At 35.7% G+C, this 13,159-nt stretch overlaps 1 protein-coding gene across 10 annotated transcripts in view; it reads left to right on the forward strand.

Annotated features, from left to right (window-relative positions):
- The window catches only part of LOC124787743, a 55,867-nt gene extending 43,165 nt beyond the window's left edge, over positions 1–12,702 (forward strand). For 9 of the 10 annotated variants that reach the window (XR_007015999.1, XR_007016001.1, XR_007016004.1 and 6 more), the window contains one exon: positions 12,039–12,702. Coding sequence is in view for 2 of the 10 variants with exons in the window: in XM_047254607.1 (XP_047110563.1) it covers positions 12,039–12,067 (29 nt within the window). In the remaining 8 variants the exon portion in view is untranslated. Of the gene's footprint in view, positions 1–6,825; positions 6,869–12,038 lie in introns of all 10 variants that reach the window. The other variant, XM_047254609.1, reaches the window with a different exon arrangement.
- The last annotated feature ends 457 nt before the right edge of the window (positions 12,703–13,159 follow it).

Raw genomic sequence — 13,159 nt, forward strand, 5'->3', positions numbered from 1 at the left:
TTGTCTGTTACTCTAAATCTACATCTACTCATTAAAGAATTTTCATGAAAATTAACTAGCTTTGTCTGAATTAGAACAAACATTCATATTTGTCCTAATCATATGAAAATACTAAATGTTGACATGGTAATAATAATGATTACCTAGACAAATAAATACAGGTATGTACAGAAAGATCAATGTTTCCAATCAAAATACACTAAAGTTAACAACTAATAAAAGAAGAGATGTAAAAAAAGAAATATAAGAGGAGGAGACATAATTTGGTAAGTGTCATGCAGTGCACACGTCCAATTACATAAATACATAAGTACCTTTACATTTGACATATACAAATATTCACATTTTTACATTGCACCTTTGTATAATACTCTTTCACTGCACTTGCAGATTACTTTTTATAATCCTAACTGACACTATAAACATGTCACATTAACTTGTAAATTCACATTGCCTCTCCGACACATGTGGCAGTGTTGATAGGGCCATGAGGCTGCTTGCTGGGGGCTGGGGGGGAGGGAGGGGGGAGGCCACAGTTGTGGCGCTGGTTGCATACAGTGGTGGCCATCACCATAGGCAGGATGTCATGGCACACTGCCCTGCGGAAAACTCTTGCACTGTTGACATCACATGCTATAATGTTGGTCATCTCCCATGCCATGAGCCACTTGCTTGCATGCTCTGACATAGCAGTGATGTAGCATTGCCTGCTGCTACTTCATGAACATAGAGAGAAAGCACATGGCAGAATCACTCCTAACCAAAGCTCGCACCACTGCATCATAAAATTAACAGTCACATGCAGATGTCAGTTTGAAATAGTGCAACAATGTAACTTTAAATGAAAACACTCACGAAAACATTAATAAACTGATACAGAAGTCAAAAGTTTTGAAAATCATCACTACATGATATCACTTGAGAGTAAACATGGAATTTCTTCCTCTTCCATATCCAGTCATTTTTGTGTCTCTTCCTCTTCTTCACAAAGTGATCATACATGTCTTCATTTTCCTCTTTGCATGCTGTTCTACCTACTGTTCCAGTTTAAATTCTTCGCAATCCCGTACATACTCTCCATGGCTTAATAAATTATGTACATTGTTCTACTGGTCCATTGATAAATATTCACTTGAAAATGCTATTTTGAACTGTGTAAAAGTTTTAACGTCTGCCACGCCAAACTTATATGCCATATAGCCACCAGCATGCATCTGCAGTGCGCAAAAACCCATCTTACTTACATCATTAAGATTTTAACATAAAACTTTAAAATGTCCATTGCTAGCAAAATTCATCACTTTGAAATAAAAATACTCATTGTAAGTTTTTTGTATCAACAAATCAATATCTTCTTGTGTCAATTTTTGATAATTGTCAGCATTGTAGTTGCACTTGGCCTTGACAAACTGACACGGCTCATTAACGTTAATTTCAAACTTTGTAGAACATCTTTGTACACCAAAAATCAACTAATCTTCCACACTGCTTTCTTAATATGACGTTTGCTGATGAATCTATTGTTGCTCTGACTTCTTTGTCTTGTTACTTACTGTCCTGAACATCATCGTAATTTTCAGTTTTCTTTGGTCCTATATTCTTGTTTCTGAAATCTGTGCACAGTTCTTGCAAGTCATTACTAATATCTGCTATTTGATCTAACAGTTTGTCCAGTTTCTCACTGTGTTCAAGTTTTTTGTTCAGTTTTTGCTTATGGTCATTAAGTTTTTTGTTCAAGTTTTGAATACTGTCATTGAGTGTTTTACTCAAATTCGAGTTAATTTTTTTGTAAAAACTGTACTAAAACATGCTATCTTCCTATGGCATGTACAGGATTATTATCTCTTCTTGCCACTTGTTGTTCAACACCTGTGTTCAAAGTTGACTCTCCATTTTCCACCATAGTTACATTTTGAATTCTACTGATTAGTTCTGATTTGTTAACAAGCTCCATATCAACAATATCCTGGTTAACACTGTCCTCACCATTAATAATGCTACTATTATCTGTTTGACTAGCCATTGTTACTCAAATGTATACTGCACATACACAATTTACAATCAGAATAATTGTTCACTGTCTATAATCCTTTTGCTGTCCAGTGTTGCAGGAAATTAGGTGCAATTGAAAAAGTCAGATTCACTTACTGTATGCTGATGTTGGCGATTGGGCTCCAGATCTGAAGATGATTGCAGGATGTGAAGTCCTTGTTACTAGGCTTCATGTATAACATGCCCTGGGTGGTGCACTATAATGACAATGATACTGACTGCTGTTGCTCTCAGCTCCATTCATTAAGAGATAGACATAATCCAATGATAGATACTTTGAGGAAGCAGGTACTGACAGGTACTATGAAGAACAGCTTTTGTTATGAGGTCACAAATGGTACAGTTTATTGTCGAAGCAAATACTTTGAAACATTCACAATTAATTAACATTCCACACGCTGCTGTATGACTTGTGTCATTCCACTATGAAAATCTCAAATGAAATAACACGGTGCAAATAATCATACACCAAACAGATGAGCAACTTCATCCGAACAGTGCCGGCAAGTACATAGTTGAGTTGAGAAACTCTACTACCCAGCTCATACAGCACTGCACTGCTTTTTTACTGCAGATTGTCACCTGCCGCCCAACACTGGTGCTCAGCAACAACAATCAGACTTTATCAAAACACTGTCAGTTGGCAGTTTAAAATTCTAACTTGGCGAGACCAGTGGTAGTTGTAACATGGTCACTTTGATTAAGCAGTTCCATAAATTGTCTCTCAACTTTTAGAAATAATAGTGAATAAATTGACATGTGATAATATAGGATCCTTACAACGTGCACACTAAGTAAGGTGTTGCTGTTAATGTTACAGACAGTTTATTTGTAGCAATTCATTTTGGCAGATATTGGTGGCAACAATGTCAATTCACAGTATTGGAAAAAGTTACAGGAGTTCGACAGATCTGTTGTGTGCATTCATAGTGCACCTATACTGTGACCTATATTTTGCAAGTAATGGTAGTGGAATGTGTGAAACTGGAAGACTGCATTAAACTGTGATTCCGAGAAGCTAATGCCTTGGAGTAACTGATTACAAGGAGAGGACAGATTGCCACTCAACGTTTCATCTTTACAGTGCTTGTTGATATTCCAACCTGGAGTTTCAACTGTTTGGACACAATTAAGGGCATTTTTGAACCTAACAAGTATATAGCAGAGGTCATGGAGTTGGCAGATGATCTGGGAGGATTTCACTATTAGGTGGTGCAATACTGATAATGGACGTGTCAACAGCATGATACCATCCATCTGGCACCATACAGTATTTAAGTTTACATTTAATAATGAAATCTTTCTAACAAAAATATTCATAACCTGGTTTATTGTTCCTGAAACAAAGTGACTGCATCCACCATTTTGGTTCTTTGGAGGGATACTGGGAAAATGTAATCAGTCTGCAAAGTTTTACAAATGTCCCATTTTAGAATACTGCACAAATGTGTGGAACCCATACCAGATGGGACTAATAGGGGATACTGGACGCTCCAATTCAACAAAAGTAAGGTTTATTACAACACAACAGTATGCTAGCTAAACTGAAAACTACTTCTTACAAACTTAATATCAAATTCTCACAGAAATTGATCAGGCATTCATCTAGAAGGCATCAAAGTTAATTAAGATGAATGGACATAAAGACTAATCCAATTAAATTTCGCACTGGGCAGAAGGAGAGAGTACTCAGCAACAGCTGGCCAAAGATACTTTTTGGGGGCAACGTTGGAGAGATCCAAAGTCCCACTGCAGTGGCTTCAACCAGGTTGCGATTGAAGGACTAGTATTAGCCGGCACATGAGTTGTCCCAAAGTGTTGGCAGAGAACTGCTGATGGTAGGAGCTGTGGTGCTACAAATAGCCAATGTGCAAAGTTATACTTCTGGAACTACTACTGCACACGTGACTTGGCAGAGGGAAGTAGATCCCCAGCAAGGAGGACCTCTGGTTACAATTGCCCCACTGTTTATCATTTGTGATATGACACTCACCAGTGGCCGATGTCCTGGGAGGCGACGCCTTGGAGGTATGCAGATGCGCAATACTTCTCTATCTGCAGGTTGCTGGTCCATCAGACTTACTGCTGGTAAATGACAGAATACAAAGAAAGGTGGCACAAATGATCACAGATTTCTTTGACTTATGGGAGAGTGTTACTGGAATGTTGAAAAACTTGCATTGACAGACTCTTGACAATGGGTACTAATATACCATGATAGCACACATGCAAAGTTTCAAGAACCAGTAATAATTGCAGAATCTAGAAATATTCTTGATGTGTCACTCATATAAAGACCATAAAAATAAAATTTGATGAATCACAGTATGCACAGATACATTTAAGCAGTCATTCTTCCTGGCCTGCATATGGAATTGAAATGGAAAAATGTTGCTCTGCTTCACTTAATCATATCCAGTATAATCGTATTCCACTGTCTTCCACCAAACAACAATGCAACTAGGCTATTTTTACATGTACAAATTATTGCAAGATGTGAAGGAAGCAAACAAGTGTGGGAAAAATTTTAGGAATGTCAGAGGAGAACTTTGGGCCATTGAAATTTTAGTCTGATGCTTACTATAGAATAATAATTTGTTATTATTATTATTACACACATTACACGTCTTTTATCAAATCACGAAAAACATTAATGACTACTTGTTCTTCCAGTACTCCTTCATTCATCTCTCTTCCTTTCTTCCGTCCACTTTGGCCTTTGGGCTTTAAGTGCTGTTTTCTCTGACATCACTTCCCACTTGTACACCTTGTGTCATTATCCATGATGTCCACTGAATATATCTGAGCTCTTTTCAGATCAATTTTGACTTGGGTCATCCAGGGTGTAGTGGTCTTGAGTCTCTGGATGTACCTGAGGATTCCGTTGCTGAGTTTGGTCTGTAGGAGTCTGCTTATGTGTCCATAAAATTTTAGTCGCCTCTTTCTAATGTCCGCTGCGATGTTGGAGAACTACTCTGTAGTGTTCCTCTTTATTATTATTATTATTATTATTATTATTATTATTATTATTACTATTATTATTATTATTTTGATATACAGTTGCCTGGAGAAGTCCAAATTCATTGCTTGCTGCCTTCTTTCAGAATCAAAACTGTAACTGCTTCTTGGTTTAGAGTTGTGTTCTGAACAGAAATATACAATACTTTAGGTTTTTACTACATCATTTGGCCACGTTTGTAATCCAAGCTGACTCAATCAGCAGAACAAGTCTTACCCTCCATTCAATCAGCGTTTTATCCACATCACCTACAGTGTGGATATTGCTGGAATCTTATCTGGCTAATTCAAATTTACTTTTCCGATAATATTGACACTTGCTTTAATCTCACTCTCGAGCCAGGGGAAAATAGTTGTTTGACTTTTATGATGTCTTCAAACACTGTTAGACAGGCAAAATGACTGCACATACTTCCGTACTTTAGCGCATTCTCAACCCACCATCCATGGTATAATATTGTAACCATGTAATGCCATACTGACTGTTAATCAACCATGACTGTTTCAAAAAGATGAAAAGATGCTTCAGAGACTGCTACTAGTCACAAAATTTGTTGACTTTTTAAATTATTTCATGAAGCAACACATTTTGAGGAGAAATCTGATCTTCAGGCTATACAAAAACAGCAATACAAAAACATTTAACCAAAGTACACTTCAATATTAAAGTTGTTCTGTACAGTCTTGGCATTTGCTGTATTTATCTTGTGGAGAGAGAACGTAATCTAATATGAGAGAAGATTCACTCAATATGTTGGTCTGCGATTCACAAAAAAAATTATTAAATTTGCTCACTTTGTTCATATGAAATGGCTGTCTTTTTGTGGTCTTTTCGTTACCTCCATTGCTTTGGCACCTTAGCAGTAGAAGTAAATGAAAAAGACGAGTAAAATGAAAATATAAAAAGGAAAGAGCATTGTTTTAATGACAAAAGGTGTCCTAAAGAAGATGAAATAAAATAGGTAAATGACGAAATGAGCACAGGAAATATTATCTATGAATATCTGAATTTAACAAGGGAAAGGAATAGAAAGTGAAGATAATGCTGCAAGGAAGGGAGGAGGGTTGGGGAGCAGAGACGGGAAGATGACAGGGATTTGCAGAAGTTCTTGATAGGAGAACTTCTGTGAAGTTAAGAAGGTAGGAGATGAGGTACTGGCGGAATTACAGCTGTGAGAGGACAGGTCATGAGTAGTGTTTGAGTAGCTGAGTTGGCAGAGCACTTGCCTGCGAAAGGCCAAGGTCCTGAGTTTCAGTCTCGCTCCAGCACACAGTTTTAATCTGCCAGGAAGTTTCATATCAGTGCACACTCCACTGCAGAGTAAACATTTTATTCTAGTAATTTTTATTATTCTCTAAATATTTGTAGTGTGTCCCTTGTATTTAACAAAACTGATCAAACCAAAATTATGCTCCTTTAAACTACAGAAACAGCATTAATGAAAAAAAAAAAAATTCTGTAGAACATAGTTTCACAGAAGAATTTATTTTCAGTTTTCATTTGGGACATTTGGAGGACCTAGAACTGATTGCAATTGTTTAATTACATATTTCATATTTAGTGTATATATCCATTTAGCTGCATTGCCAACAAAATTCTCCATTGGACATAATGCACTGAGCCCATTGTTTGACTCATTGAAAGAACCGTTTATTTTAAGTGTGAAGTCATTCCACTTAGTGCCCTCTGCTGATTTTTGTTTTACGCCCTCTATGCCGTGAAAAATATTCCTTTTATGTCCTTCTTTGTTATAGGGGATGCAAAAAGGCACAAGATATGATGAAGACAAACTGCCAGGTACTAAGTGCTGTATTATTTATGGGTAATTTCATGTGAAATCACCCAGTGGCCATTGCCCTTATGTCACAGACTTTTCTGAAAATTTGGTGTAAGAACGTACATAATGAGTTAGGGTTAAAATATTTTGTCTGGAATTTTTTGACCAAAATTGTAATTAGGAGACCACTTTGAAATGTGGGCCCCTTCTAACAACTGGCGTTGAGAAACGAAGTGCCTTGTAAATTTATAGCCACTATAACTTTTTTATTTATGAATCAATGTTATTCAATTTGGTGTCATTGGAAAGCAAAAGAATAGAGCTATAATAAAAAAAGTATTAAAGTGCTTTGTCTAAGCAACAAATGTTTGAAAATTTGTAATTAAAATAATTTCTCACCTTTTTTTTTTGGCAAATTTCAGGAATTTTTTTTTTTTTTTTTTTTCATCAGAATCACAGGTTTCACCATCTGAATTTTTGTTTCAAATAATTCCTACTACCATACTTTTCAACATAAAAAAAAATCAGAAGGGTGTTTGTCCGCTATTGTTAGATCTTCTACTTTTTCAATAATGCTGTAATAATTAATTGCTTCAAATAGCTAATCAACAATACATGAAACAACAATGAAAAATTCAGTCTAGCAGCAACACTCACATGCAACACAGGCTGTGTGTGTTAGGTTTTTGTGTGCCTGTGCACTTTATATATCTGAAGGACTTTTTTTGCCTTGATTTTGTTCTTCTTACATAAGCAGCCATTCTGTCTGCTAATTAGAGAACAAAAAAAAGTTTCAAACCATCCAGTTGTTTCCTGAAACATACACAGTTGATTAAAAATCACAATGTAAAACAAATGTTCTTTAGGTTTTATGGCAGCAGTTGTGTGTCAGAAGAAAAGTAGTAGCAGTGAAGAGCTTGATTTAATAGATATGTCAAGCCTGAATCAAGCTGGTATTGAATTATTGAAGCTAAGAAGCACCTGCGAAAATACTGAGTGTGTGTGTTCTTCTCACAAGAGACTCTATATGGGAACATTTGAAGACAGACAAAGAATTTACTGTGACCCTTTTAAGGAGAATGATAAAAAGACTGCTAAGAAATCTTTGAAACCTATTTCTTTAACCATGGCAAGGAAATATAAAACCCTTGGACTTAACCCAGGTACCAAACTGTGCATAACATGCTGTAACGACATTTTATCTCTTATGGGGCATAACCTTCCAGGGATGGAAGAATGTGAAGTTGAAGATTAAGAATATACACCAGATCCATCTACAGCTCTTCAAAAACTTAACGAAAGTTGTGAACTACATGAAATTTCACCATTTCAGGTGACCAAGAGAGCACAAGACAGGCGTCCAGAATACATTTGATCCAAGTCTCATCGCTTAGCTTTAAAACTCCAGCCAACAGCATCATAAGTGCTACATGTTCCAGTGAAAAATGTGTCTGAAGAAACTGGCAGTGCTGAATGTACAGACTGTAATATTTTAATGCAGAAACTTAAAGAGAAATTCAGCAGAAGTTCTGTTAAAGAAAAACTACAAATAATTACCTCAGCACCAGCTTCATGGAGTAAAGAAAAAATCCAAATTTTTTTACCGAATGTATGGTAAAGAAATCAAGGGTATTGCTAAAAGAAGATGGTATTTTGTCAAAAGGGAGTTATAAAGTGGGAAACAGAATAGGTAAGGATGTGGAAAAACGTGTCCAGAATCTTTACTGTGAAGATGATATAAGTCGCATTTCTGCTAATAAAAAAGACTGTCCGTCTGTCCCTTCAGAAAATGGCAAAAGAGTGTATAAGGCAAAAAGACTAATTTTACATAATCTGAAAGATGTATACTTAGCTTTCAGAGAAAAATACCCTGAAGATAAAATTGTTTTTACTAAATTTTGTGAACTTAGGCCAAAAGAATGTGTTACTGTAAACAGTCATGGAATGCATAACATATGTGTATGCATGTATCACCAAAATGTAAAACTGTTAATGCATGCTGCACATGTGAAAGAACAGTACACTGAACTTCTACAAAAACTTTTTTGCAATCTGGAAAACAAGGAGTGCAATCTGGAAAACAAGGAGTGCATGTTGTATCGCTGTTCTCGGTGTGCTGACGAATATGAAATGGGCAATTTTTTAATGGAGCTGGAGTCCTTACAAGATTGTGAAAATGTTGTATTCAAACAATGGATGCAAACTGATCGACCTACACTGGAGACATTAATGAAGACGACCAATGAATTTGTTGAGTATCTCATGCAAAAACTTCAAAACTTAACACAACATCATTATGTATCAAAATCTCAGAGTCTCTACTTCAAATCAAGCAAAGAAACCCTCTCTGATACTACATGAATCATCATAATGGATTTTGCAGAGAACTATACCTGTTTGATTCAGGATGCCACATCCAGCATGTTATGTACTTCAGTGATGGCAGTTCTGCACAATATAAAAACTTAAGAACTTTTTTAAATTTGTGCTATCAGAAGCAAGATCATGAAGTAACTGCAGAATGGAATTTTTTTGCCACTAGTCATGGCAAAAATGCATGTGATGGAGTTGGTGGTACTATTAAACATTCAGCAACAAGAACAAACTTACAGTGTCCATATGACAGTCACATTTTAAGTCCAAAAGATCTAGTTACATCTGCCAAAACTCATGTTCCATGTTTATGTTACAAAAGAGGAGATAACAAAGCTCACAAACATGTTACAAAAACGATGCAAGACTGGTTCTACCATTCCTGTGACAAGAGTGAATCATTTTTTCAAACCACTGAATGAAAATAAGTTGCTGATAAAGTGTATTTCATCATCTACTAAATTCATTCAAGTGTCTCATGGAATTCAAAACACTGCCTCCAACACAATTACAGAAGAAACATTTGTTGCAGCTATCTACGATAACCAGTGGTAGCTTGGAAAAATTCTAGAGATAAGTGAAGAACAAAAGTCAAGTTCATGAGTCCAAGTGGCCCTTCCTCAAGTTATTCATGGCCACTTCACACTGATGTTTGCTGGATACCTTATGAAAACATTTTAATGACATTGCCTGCTCCTAGTACAAGCACAAGCACTGGTAGTTTATATACTTATGAATCAGACATAATATTGTCCATTGAAAACTTGGTTGACAGAATCAATGCTTTTTATAATTTTATGAATGTGTTTAATCAGAACTGATCATCATTTGTGACCACTAGGTAAGAGTCACAAAATGAAATGTGTATATTGTTATTTATGTTCTTAATGTTTTAAATGATTAAACAGAACAAACACCCTTCTGATTTTTATTTATGTTGAAATGTATGACAATAGGAATTCTTTGAGACAAAATTTAAAATGGTGAAACTTGTGATTTTGACGAAAAAAATTCATGAAGTTCGTAAAAAAAAATATTTTGAAATATGACATTAATTACAGATTTTCACATATTTATATGTACAGTTGCAGCATTTTTATAGTTTAGTCATATAGTTGGTACTTTTATCTTTCTAATGACGCCAAATTGACTAAAATTGATTTACAAATAATGGAGTTCTAGTAGTTAAAAACTTTCAACCTACCTTTCGTACTGCTGCCAGATGGAGAAAATGCTAGACATTTCAAAATAGCCCCCTGACTACAGTTTTGATCTAAAATGTGTGAAAAAAATATTTTATCACTTTCTATTTATGTACTTTCTTACACTAAATTTTTACAAATATCTGTGACATGATGGTAACAAGATATATGTATTTTGAGTGATTTTAAATGTAATGAGCCTTACAGGATTAGCATGGTGGAGGAGCCAGTCCATTGATTGCTACAGCTTTTTTTACAGTACATGTTGGTTATAATTAAACTTTTGCTTTTTGAGCCAGTGTATATGGAAAACTATTCACCGTATTGGTGCCCAACATTATAGGAATGACGTTCAAACTGTCCACTGCAGGATTTGCATTTTTAGTAGTATTAGTGTCATGACTTGCCATTAGGTGCCGGTGCTGGTATGGCAACGTAGGATTGAAACACAAGCATTTGTATGCAGTCAACATGATCTGGACACAGCGAGCAGGAGTTTACTTGTAAATCTGTTTTAACAAAACAATAACAATAATGCTGCTGCTTTTCGTGAGTTTTGACGCATTCAAGGAATATGGAGAGGTCTCCTTTCCACACAAGGGTTGATGAACATGATGCGGAAGTTCGATTTAGCTGGCGATTTGGGAATTGCTCCGGGGAGAGACCAACAGCGAATTGCGCCACAAATTGTTGAAGAAGTTACTGTTGCCATGGCTGAGTATGCTGTATGCAGTGTGTGATTTTCAAGCAGTGCACGAGCTGTGTCACAACAGCTGAACATTCAGTGGTCAGCTGTCCATAAAGCAATGCGAACAGTAGGGAAAAAGTATCTCTAGTGCAGCACCAAGCTGTCATGGATGTAGAGGCTCATCACGTTGAGCAACTTTTGTAACCTGGAACACAAAAAGCACACAGTTAACAAATGTTACCATTTCATATGGGAATTAGAATGTGTTTCTTTCAATGCTTTATTCGTTATTTGTCTTTCATATGTCCTTACAAATATTTCCACAAAGTTTCACTGTCTTGCAATCACTTGCATTTCATGGGAGCCCTCTCAAGTAGAGAAAGTTTATTAATCACCCTATACTTCAAACAGTTGCCTTAGAATTTGAAGGTATTAATGGGGGTTAACTCTGATACCATTGGTAACTAATTCTGGTGGACTGTTAGCTTCATGTTGAAAAAGCAAACCAGCATCTGTTCTCAAAAGTCGTGGTTTCTTCAGTTGTAGTGATGAAACAGTCTTTCACTGGCTCATTTGTTGCTCCATCTCTGGGTCATACCAAGCAATTGATGCTGCTCATTTTTCCAAACAGGAAACAGAACTTCACGTGAGGATGTCATTTTGTTGTCCCTGCAAATGAAGAAGTTGTTGAGCACATGAAACAGTGTTTGCAAAAAGCAAGTACTTTGATCTAATTGATTCTTCACCATGGATGATCCAGGACAATGTATTGTAGAGGTGGGGGAAAAAAAAAATTTTAAAAAATGAAGGTGGGGGAAACACATCACTACTGTTCTTCCAGCCACATGAAAAGAATTCTTGATACCCTTTGGTTCTCACTAGTGTATGTGTTTTCTAATCAGTGCTTTTCCATCATTTGTGTTTCAGCTATTATGTTTCATCAGAGCGGATTCTGAGAGTATATCTACATTACACTTAGAAGGCTCCTGACTGCAGAGTGCAGAAAATCCTGATGAGGAGGAGAATATTACTACAGTAAATAAAGTGAAGTTTGTGTGTTCACCAGAGACAGTCTTACTACGCTGTACCACATAATAAGATACAAGCAAATCATAAACTCCTGGACACATTTGAGAAGTATTCTTAATATGACCCCAATAAGGATTTAAACAATATGATGTAGAAATTATGCTCAAAACATAGTAATAGTTAAACACATTGCATAGAAATTCTTGTTTCCTTTAGAAAATAGTGTATAATAAATAGAAAAATAGCCATTTATGAAGTTTGTGCAAATTACACTGACTGTATTTCCATTTTTTTAGTCTTTTGTCTCATTCTAGAATTGTGACATCAATAATATTAAATAAGTAAGATTCCATATAGTGAATATTGTGGAATATTGTAAACCATATTTCTTATAAATAAGTAAAGTTTTATTTCCTGTTTTATTTTATGATTTATTCCTCAGCGAATAGAGTTATAATGAGGCAGAGTTGTGCCTGTAACTTGGTTCAGCATCTCATTACAGAACTCTTGTTAAGGAAAGGATTTCCAAAAACTACTGTCAAATAAAGAAAGATTAAGTGTATATCTACTATTTGATACAATATACATTATTTGATACCAGATCACAATTTCTGTAAGTCCTTATGCTAATTAGTCATTACACAAGGATGTAAACTGGCTTAACAAAGAGACGATGTGGTCATACTTAATTGAAGCTTTATTGAAGGAATCATTCTGTAATTTGAAACTGCTACGTATATCAACAAGGGTTTGAACTATGATTTTTTTTAAGTTACTAGTTTAGCTTTTTATGACTGCACAAGGTTGCTCATTAGATGCACAGGAATAGATTTGTTGAGCTGACTTCTCTTCACCATAAAATACACATCTATAGCTGATGTGCACAATATGAAAGGCATTGACAACATCTTTCTGGTCTCATTTTAGTATTTAGTTGTAAAAGCCATAATTAAAAAAATTATCTGGCAATGGTGGCACAATACTAACCTCAAAATATTCCAATTATGAAAGAAAAATGT

This window comes from Schistocerca piceifrons, chromosome 3, assembly GCF_021461385.2.
Source record: "Schistocerca piceifrons isolate TAMUIC-IGC-003096 chromosome 3, iqSchPice1.1, whole genome shotgun sequence".
In the NCBI taxonomy this organism is placed as follows: domain Eukaryota; kingdom Metazoa; phylum Arthropoda; class Insecta; order Orthoptera; family Acrididae; genus Schistocerca; species Schistocerca piceifrons.